General features: G+C 37.9%; 2 protein-coding genes across 3 annotated transcripts in view; one reads left to right on the top strand and one right to left on the bottom strand.

The window, feature by feature from the left end:
• The window catches only part of LOC125034071, a 9353-nt gene extending 6876 nt beyond the window's left edge, over positions 1 to 2477 (top strand). The window contains exons 9-11 of the mRNA XM_047625712.1: positions 303 to 433; positions 1077 to 1157; positions 1703 to 2477. Of these exons, the coding sequence (XP_047481668.1) occupies positions 303 to 433; positions 1077 to 1157; positions 1703 to 1967 (477 nt within the window). The 3' untranslated portion in view covers positions 1968 to 2477. The remainder of the gene's footprint in view (positions 1 to 302; positions 434 to 1076; positions 1158 to 1702) is intronic.
• Positions 2478 to 5335: 2858 nt separating this feature from the next.
• LOC125034199 (seipin-like) overlaps positions 5336 to 10000 on the bottom strand; it is a 22215-nt gene continuing 17550 nt past the window's right edge. For both annotated transcript variants that reach the window (XM_047625895.1, XM_047625896.1), the window contains exons 8-9: positions 8246 to 8330; positions 5336 to 7343 (exon numbers count right to left, since the gene is read on the bottom strand). In XM_047625895.1, the coding sequence (XP_047481851.1) occupies positions 7252 to 7343; positions 8246 to 8330 (177 nt within the window). In that variant the 3' untranslated portion in view covers positions 5336 to 7251. The remainder of the gene's footprint in view (positions 7344 to 8245; positions 8331 to 10000) is intronic.

A 10000-nucleotide genomic window follows, 5' to 3' on the forward strand; every position in this document is an offset into this window, starting at 1 on the left:
CGGCATGTGTAAGCCTCTCATGACACATTATGGCTAGCATTGTTTGAGTATGTACGCACGCGCGCGCACACACACACACACACACACACACACACACACACACACACACACACATACACACACATACACACACACATATACATATACACATGTGTGTTAGTGTGTGTATATATATATATATGCGTGTGTGTGTGTGTGAACAGATGTTTGTAAATTTAAATGTGAATGATAATGCATACATGCATAATTTTATACAAGTATTTGCACACATTAACACGGAAATATTTAATCCTGTGTTCCAGGACCTCCTCCAGCAGCACTTCCGGACTCAGAGCATCGAGTGGCACTGCCGGCCCTGCGAAATCCGCCATTCATGCATCTACGAGACAACGGCTGTGAAGTTGCCCAAAGTCCTGCTGCTAAACTTGAATCGGTAATTCCTACATTGACGTTAACAACTTCATCATCATTTTTGTCGTTTACATCTTCATTTTTTTTTTTTTTTTTGAATTTCATAGTAAATGGAAAACAAATCCTATCTCCACTATAAATTGGTTATTGCTTATATATTGCTTTCAATTCACGCTGCTTTTCTTTGTTTTATCACCCATATTTTTTTACGCGCCGTTTGTCGTTTTTTGTTTTTCGTTTCGTTTCTACCGTTTTTGTTCATTTGTATCCTGTTTTATTTCTGTACTCTTTTCTTTTTTAATTCTTCCTTTTTTTCTTTATGTTATAACTCTTCTGATTTTGGTTTTCTTAACTGTTCATGTCTTGTGTTTTAGCTGTTCCTTACTTTGCATTTATCTACTTATTTATCTGTTCATTTATGTATCAGTTTCATGATCATTATAACTATTGTTATTATCATCATCATCGTAACCATTTGTTTAATATTTGTATATTTTTCCATGTTTTCATTTTTAGTTTATCCTTCAGATTTTCCTTTGTTGTAATTGCTTTTGTTTGCTACTGTTTCGATTCTTCCATTCTTATATAACTTTACCGTTACTCTGTTTTTTTTTTCTTTTTTTTTCTTTTTTGTTTTGACAATTACGACGTTCTTTTGTTTCCAGGGTGCACCATGGAGGCGTAGACAAGACCCGCGTGGTTTTCCCGCCAGTGCTGCAGTTACGGGGAAATAGTCCTTATATGACGTAAGATTTACCTGCTTTCTCTCTCTATTTCTCTACGCCTCTCTTTCTCTACGCCTCTCTTTCTCTACGCCTCTCTTTCTCTACGCCTCTCTTTCTCTACGCCTCTCTTTCTCTACGCCTCTCTTTCTCTACGCCTCTCTTTCTCTACGCCTCTCTTTCTCTACGCCTCTCTTTCTCTACGCTTCTCTTTCAGTCTGTTTGCCTTTTTATGCATCTGTTTGTATTTACCTATCATTTTATTCGTGTTTGTATCTGCTTATCTTTCTTTAACTACTCATTACTTTATCTATCTGCATGGATGTTTTTTTTTTTTTTTCTCTTCTACTCTCTATCTATCTCTCTACATACATACATACATACATACATACATACATATATACATACATACATACATACATACATACATACATACATACAGACATTTTTCTATCATATATATATACCCCCCCCCCCCCACACACACACACACACATACACACATCCTCTGTCTCCCTCGCTACATATTGCTTAACCAGTCCTTTCTATTTCCACCCCCCCTCCTCCAGGACGGCGAAGGGGGGAACCGAGGCGTGTTATTCCCTCCGAGGCGTCTGCAGCCGGAAGGACCCCACGGATCCCACCCTCCCCTCCCCCCCTTCCTCCTCCTTCGCAGCCGCCTGCAGGAGGTCGAACGGGAGGGGATGGTTTACTTACAGCGAGTTTGACGGGAGAGGAAGAAACACAACCATTGAGAAGGTTCTTGAGGAAGGAAGGGACGCGGTCGTGCTTGTCTACGAGGAGGTGTCCGGGGAGTGGGGGAGTGGGGAGTGAGGGATGGAAGGGGGTGGGGAGTAAGGAGTGAAAGGAGGAATGGGGAGTAGGGAGTGCAATAGGGAGTGAAGCGGGGAGTAAATTGGGATATGAGGAGTGGGAAGGAGGGTGATGAATGGGTTGAGGAATGAGTTTGAAATATGGAGGATTAGGTTGGAAGAGTGGGTTTGGAGTGAGTGCGGCAAAAGGCATGAGGCAGCCGACATATGTACGCACATCTATATATGTCTATCTATTTATCCATATAGCAATCTATCTGTCTTTATGTCTATCTATATTTCTATCTATCTATGGGTGTGCGTTTGTACGTATATATGTTTAAATACGTTGAGTAAGGAAATATAAAGTGCCCGTTCTTGATACTATATTTAAACGGCAACGCCTTAAACAACTAACAGACTGGGTAACTGCGACCAGTGGACCTACTACATGAAAATGGTTTTGTAAACAGACACCACATATCTGTATGATAAACCCTTTGGAATGTATTCATTAAATTCTAGAATTAATTATAGTGATTTCTCTTGATATATGCCAAGATATAGTTAGAAATCTCAATGAACCAACGACCCAAAATTGACTTACGGCCAAGAATACTATAATACAATGCTGAGAACACGAGAATCATGGAGGCGGTGGTTTCATAAGAGTAAAGCACAATTATGAAAGATTACTGTAAAAAAATATTGAAAAGCAAACAATAAAAGAGCTTCGGACCAGACGTGGCTGAAAAAAAAGTTAAACAGGATCGAAAGCACTGGTGGCAGGAAGAGCTGGGACATTTGCTGGGAAATAGGAACAGCTTCAGCATGAGACAAAGTATAAAAGAGCTGGTGTTGTGGCTTTGACAACGTTCCTCCCTTGTACAAGGCGGTGTTACACTGCTGAGGACGCAGAATTATCAGCTGGCTCGCCTTTCCTTTCGGTAGAAATGCCGATCGAAGGAACAGGAAGTGGAGTGCCAGAAGTTGCAGGATTATAGAAGGGAAAGAATACCTTTAGAGTTTCTCTCCTTTCCTTACCGTTGCCCGGGGGTGGGAGAGGGGGTTCCTTTATCGGTTTGGGGTTCAGCGGGGTGGATATTGCTGTTTCTGTTATATATTATTGTTGCTGTTATCGGCACCTTCCTGATAACGGATATATGGTGAGATTGACAGATTCAAATTAATTTTGAGTGTAGCCGTTATTAACAGGATTTGCTTCCAGTACGCATAAGACATTTTATGTAATAAAGGCGACTGATTTATTTTTTGCTTACGTGTTGTTGATATATGTTTTTTTCTAGATTTTCAACGGATAATTTGCTAAGTGACATTATTGTTATTGCCCTCTTGTACATTATTTTCATTATTTTATCGTTTGCAATTAACTATCCTTTTTATCATCACACACACGCACACGCACACGCACACGCACGCGCACGCGCACGCGCAAGCGCACGCACATATACAACTATGACTTTTTTCTGTTGCTTAATACTTTTTTTTACGGAACAGTTTTGTTTTGAATAAAATATTCGGAATTTGAATTTTGATTTTGTGGATTAAAAAACAAGTTATGATCACAAGATTTTCCTCTTTAACCTTGAACTGTTGATGCTTCTGATATCCCTTGAAAATGGTTAATGGTTAAAAGCAAAATAAATGTGCTAGACATCTAAGGTCATGTAGCACTATAGTAAATGGTAGTGAAGGGCTGGTTGAGTTAGTGATTAGTTGTCAAAGCTGGGCAAAGGAATTGACGAGTAAATGGGTTAAGGTTGGGTAAGGTAATGTATAGGGGTTAGATCAAGTGAAGGATGTATATGCATTTGAGGAATGAAAACAGGTTGTCAAAGCAGAAAGTGCGAGACGTTGTGGGAGGGATCACGAAAATCGGTCCCATTTGGCTGGGCTAAATAGAGTATTTAAGAATTTTGTAGAGATGGGGGTAGTAGAAGGACGGGGGCGTGTGGAAGAGGGAGTAGTGTTGAGGGAGGTAGTGTTATGGGGAGGTGGACAATAAGGTTGTAAGGTAGTAATAAGGGAGGATGGGGTAGTTGATGAAGAAGGTTGTGGGGGTATAGTTTTTGAAGTTGAGCATGTTGGGAGTAGAAATGTCTCCTGGGGTGTTGATTAGGGTGGATACTGTACTAGTCGGCATTGAGGAGGGGGTATTAGTTGTAGTGTTCAGAACCGTGGTCAAAGGAGAGCCTGGGGTCAGGGAATCGGGCGAGTTTGAATTGGTGGAGCTATTTGATGAAGAGGCAAGCCTGATTGCCTCTAATAATGGTATGGTTAATGGTTAATGGTTATTCATTGTTGGCCGTGATAAGCCTGGAGTATGTTGGGGAGAGAAACCGTCCACCCCTCAGGGTCGCTTGAGGGGTAAGGGCTAGACAAGCTGGGGAATACCGTGCCCATGGCTCCCTCAGGCCGTTCAGGACTGGCACAAAGTCAGCCTTTCATTCTTTCAGCACGGCTCTCACACCTTAGGAAGTGGATACTAGAAGGGGTTGGTGAAGGGACAGAAAGGAAAAAGTAGGAGGGGGAGGGAAAAAAAAAAAAAAAATCATGCAAAATTTGTTGAGTCGAGGGCTGAGTCCCAAGGTTGGGGAGTTCCCCAGCATTGGGTCCCAGTCTCCGCCTCCTAAGCCCCCCCACGACAACAACGGGCAAGGGATTGGGGGGGAATAATAATAATAATAACTATGGTAATCATAATAATAGTGGTAATAATCTCGATGACAAAAAATATATCAATGATAATCGCAATAATAATAATGCCAACTAACATGTAAATACATATTTTATCCTGTATGTTGCAAAGCGTTTTTTTTTTTTGTTTTTTTTGTCTTTGTCATTAAAGGCAGGTATCCTTTGAACGTGTAAATATGCCCTTCCTTTTCCTCTTCCTCTTTGCATTCCATTCCTACTTCGTTACTTACCTTTTCTGTTCATTTTCCCTCCGATTCCTCCTGTCATCTCTATTTTTTCCCTTTTTTTTCCCGGTTTCATTGTATAATTTTTGGAAATACAAGTACCCCCTCCCCCCCAACAGAATGCAATATTAATCAACTGTTCATGTGTTATTTCTTGTATGTTATTATTGCCCATGTGATTTTCTAAAAAAAAAAAAAAATATTGTCCCTATATATATCACTGATATTATCATACATGACATTTATATCATCAATTATGTCTATGATTTATTATTATTCTTGAAATTATTCTTGTGTTTTTGTATCTTTAGAAATTGTCCTTTTGTGCTATTATCAATATGAAGGCACACACACATACACATAAACATGCAACACACACAAGACACAAGCAAATACATAGACACACACACAAGTGAATTATTTTCATTACATAAAAGAAAATCTAACACAAGAAATTCCATCTTTTTATTAATTTCACAATTTTTTTCAAAACCTACAGACCACAATCACCGAATTTCAAGATCTACATACATAAACCTGATCATAAATAAAAACTTGCAATTTCTATATTTGATTTATATATTCTCTAATAACATAATTTCGTAACATATATGCTCTAGGACATAACCATAATGTACAAATATATGAATAAAATATACTTGGTACACTTATATAATAAAATACTACATATCACATGATAATGCACATAAGGCACGCGTTACAAGCTAAATTATCTTTATCATCGCACGCTGTGTCACAGAATCAAAATACCTAAATTTCTGTGGAATGTTTCACCTTGTACACAAATATAATTTTTCTGTAATTTGAACTGTAATTTGAATGCAAGAATAAAAATCTTCATTTTCTCTCTATTCTAAAATCTTTGGATTTTGTTTTTTGTCACTTTTACGAGTATTAAGTTCTACAATATGTTAACATGTAAGTATGTAAGTAAATATGTATGAATGCATATTTGTTTATATGTACACATACATATATGTGTATATGTGTGTGTTTGTGTGTATATGTGTGTGTGTGTGTGTGTGTATATATATATATATATATATATATATATATATATATATATATATATATACATACACACACACATACTCTTCTTCCTTGGTTCTTTTATCACAGAAAATTCCAAAGAAATGCAAGATAATCCCAGGAGTTGTCCAATCCAAGCGTGCACACACGCGCACACATACACATGTACGCTGTTCGCACACACACACACACACACGCACACTCCTCGCTTTCTCGCTTCTCTCTCTCTCTCTCTCTCTCTCTCTCTCTCTCTCTCTCTCTCTCTCTCTCTCTCTCTCTCTCTCTCTCTCTCTCTCTCTCTCTCTCTCTCTCACTACTTAACCTATTATCTCTCCTCAAAATGTGAGCTTACCCAAAATTTATCCCAAACAGGGAAGCCCTTCTTTCGACAGTGTACATAAACAAAGCTCACACACAAATTAATGGGATACTCTACATCTTACTTATACAATGTTTACAATAAAAGCACCTGAGTGATTCAATGCACAAGCACAACATACCAAAACTGCTACAGAAAATGCAAATACAAACAAGCAACATTGTAATTATGGAGACTGGCTTTCTATCGACTGCTTTTACAAGGGAGACCAAGCTTACTTCTACTTGACAAATCTATGAATGAACACAACATATAAAAAACTGCTTGAGAATCATAAATAGAGAGAGAGAGAGAGAGAGAGAGAGAGAGAGAGAGAGAGAGAGAGAGAGAGAGAGAGAGAGAGAGAGAGAGAGAGAGAGAGAGAGAGAGAGAGAGAGAGAGGGGGGAGGGAGGGGGAGCAGGTGGAGAAAGAGGGGAGAGGAGAGGAGAGAGAGATCTGGAAAGGGGATGGAGGAACTGAAGGACTACCTCTATAATACTGCTGCTATGTCTAAGAAAGAACTTGCAACTCTGAGCAACATCAGTTAAAGACTTACAGTTAGCTTGAAATACAGTAACTTTTTTTGTATTATTTCATCAATGCCAGTAACTGAGGTACCATTCGGTTCTAAAACTGCCATATTTGACTCCAATCTAATACACATCTATACATTCAGTGTATCATTACATATTTTCAATTTTGCTCTTACTATACTAAAGATAACAAATAAAACAATCATTTCACCTACAAAAAAAAAAAAAACAGTTGCTTTGGCCCACACAAAAGACAAAATCACACAGGAACAAAATTTTCAAAAACAATATTGATAATTCTACAATCAATCTTTCCCATTTTTTTAACATTGCAAAAATAAAACTGTATGAGGCTTGATCTCCCAGCACACACTAGGAAAGATTAGTTTCTCGTTATGCTTCTACGGTCCCAACGATGCCCTCTAAGGCTCAACGTCGACAGGCTGGACACGTTGCCGAAGGACGGTATCCTCATCACACGCTCTTGATAGCTTTCTACTAGTCTCTTCATTAACTGCAAAAGTAAAAAAGAAAGGAAACAATAAAAGTCTGCATTTGTTATCCCCAAAACACTCAAATAAGTATGACCACATGCCGTATTTCCCCCTGTGGGGTACTAGTCAAATGTCTTTGCCATTGCAAAAGGGAGAGACCTCAATGAAAATGAGTTAATGTGGCATTCACAGGCCTTTCTTAATGTCAAAAGGGAGGAAAAGAGAAGCAAAGCTGCAGTAATAAATTCCAGCATAGTGTTAATAATGTCCATGATTAGAACTCAAAGAAAAAATCTAAGAAGACAGAGAAATAAAAACAAATTTGAAAAAAATCAATACACCTAAATGAAATATACCAAAGAAAATTATGACAAATAGAAATAAAAAAAAAAAATATGAAAAGAAAAAAATAATGAAAAGGAAGAATCACCAAAATAATGAAAAGTAGTGTGGGGAGGCAAAGTGAATCAGCACATTAGCCAGGTGTTTGTATAATCTATGGTTACCTCTGATCTCAGGTTAAGGGGTCTACACACTTCACCTCACAAATAAACACCCCTGATGGAGAGTCTTATGCCACGATGTATAATATAAGGAAGATAAAATGTGGGAACAAATACACACAAATATTTATGACTTATTCACAACATCAACTTCTTGTCAGTCAATTTACCTGTCTGCAAATCTATTTAACTGTACACTTACATACTCAATTTCTTTTTTATTCTATCTATCAAAACCTATTTGCAAACATCTATAACTCCATACCTTTAAGGAGACTCAAACACCTAATTCTCTCTATGTACTTTTATTTTTACTATTCCTGTTACCATCTCTAATCAAAACAAAAACAAAAAAAATTCAACTAGAACACCCCTCGCCCTCTATCACACATACATTCCTACCTCCCTTCTTCCCTTACCTGGATTCTTTGAAGGGCAAACAACCTCAAACTCATCACTGTCTCGTCCCTCGGCCTCAGAGCCTTGCTGAACTGGGCTGCCGTTCTGTAGAGAAAAGAGAGTATGGGATTTGAATTTAGCTATCTGATTTAGTTACTGATTTCCTTTTTCCAATGTGAGGGAGGGGGAAGAGGGAAGGAAAAGAGTCAGAAAATGTGAGGCAGGGATGGAGGAAAGTAGACAGAAGGAAGGAAGGAAGGGGAGGAGGGAGAGAGAGGAGAGAAGAGAGAGAGGGAGAGAGAAAGTCAGAGATGTTTAAATTCCTGTCATAGGAACTTTAAGGTCATGTAGGTATGACACTACTCAAAACAAAGAATACATATAGAAATTCAGTAAAAATAAGTGCTGTAGGCTAAGATTTCTTTAGACTTTTAAAGAAAGGAAAAAAATCTCACATATAGTATAAATTCAGCAAGTCTGAATTAAAGTGCAATATGGCTACAAAGGCTGAAGACAAGAAAAGAAAGAAGGGAAACAAGAAAGATAAGGAGAGGGGAATTTTTATGGACTTTTAATCCTTAACTAGAGGGCTGTGTGTATCATTACTCCATGGTCAGGGAACATCTATGGATGTTTTGATATTTTTTAACAACTCAAAAACCAAAAGAACACCAAACTGAAGGCAGCAATGAGTGAAGAGCTCTTCTCCAATTTGCAGCATAAAGAGAGATAAGGTGCAGGAGGACAATATGTCTCTGGGAAGTGGACAGATGATCTACGCCTTATATCTAGGCAACCAAACATATACAGATCTGCCTCTGCACCAAGGACATAAGTTCAAAATATCAAATTCTGAATCTTTTAAGATATGGAATTACAATTATGAGAAATGAGGAATTATGTGCCGTCATTTTTTTGATGGGCATTTAGGAAGGGGCTCTTGGATTATTTACATCAGTAAACAAGAGTGTAATGTACCATCCTTGAGCAATGGTTGGACTAGTGCTAGTTCCTGGTAGGAAGCTGAAGATCCTATTCCTGACTTCCATTATTGGCAGAACAGGGTGTGTTACAGAAAACTAAAAAACTAATTACTGAAAACTAAAAAAACTAAAAACTTGTTATTTAGCAGAGCTATAGATTACCAAAAGAGATGATATGTAGTCAATTTAAGGAAAACATTCCATTAACATCTCGATACTGCATATCAAATAATAAATGTAGACCTTCAAAAATAGGGGGAAAAAAAAAAAAAAAAAAAAAAAATCAATTATGCAAAAAAGAGATAATGACAAAAGGGAGGTAAGGAGTCTTGACACCACAGAAGTGTTCATGTGGGCTGGGCCTACAATCCACACATTTGGGTGAGCAGCCACTCAAGTAAACCTAATGCCCTGCTTTTAGGCCCCCAGATCCACCCGGTTAAAGCAAGATTAAAAACAATGTAAATCAGATGACAGTATGCAAGAAGCTTAAAATATAGAAAACTAAATTACAAAGATCTACTATCAAATACTTTATTTCAAATGATATCTGATCCCTCTTCAGGTACTGTACCCTATTGTCCATACAGAGGAGCTATCTAATAACATCTGATAAAAAAACAAACAAACCTGAACCCTCCTTTTTATGGCTTTCACAGTATCCTCGGTAAATTTGAACTTTCCCTTTCACAATATAATTTACCTGTACAGTAGTAGTAGTAGAGGTAGTAATAGAAGTAATAATAATAAAAGGTAATGAGTAAAACATCATTAATACTGTGACTACTACTA

The sequence above is a fragment of the Penaeus chinensis genome, chromosome 17 (assembly GCF_019202785.1).
Source record: "Penaeus chinensis breed Huanghai No. 1 chromosome 17, ASM1920278v2, whole genome shotgun sequence".
In the NCBI taxonomy this organism is placed as follows: Eukaryota; Metazoa; Arthropoda; class Malacostraca; order Decapoda; family Penaeidae; genus Penaeus; species Penaeus chinensis.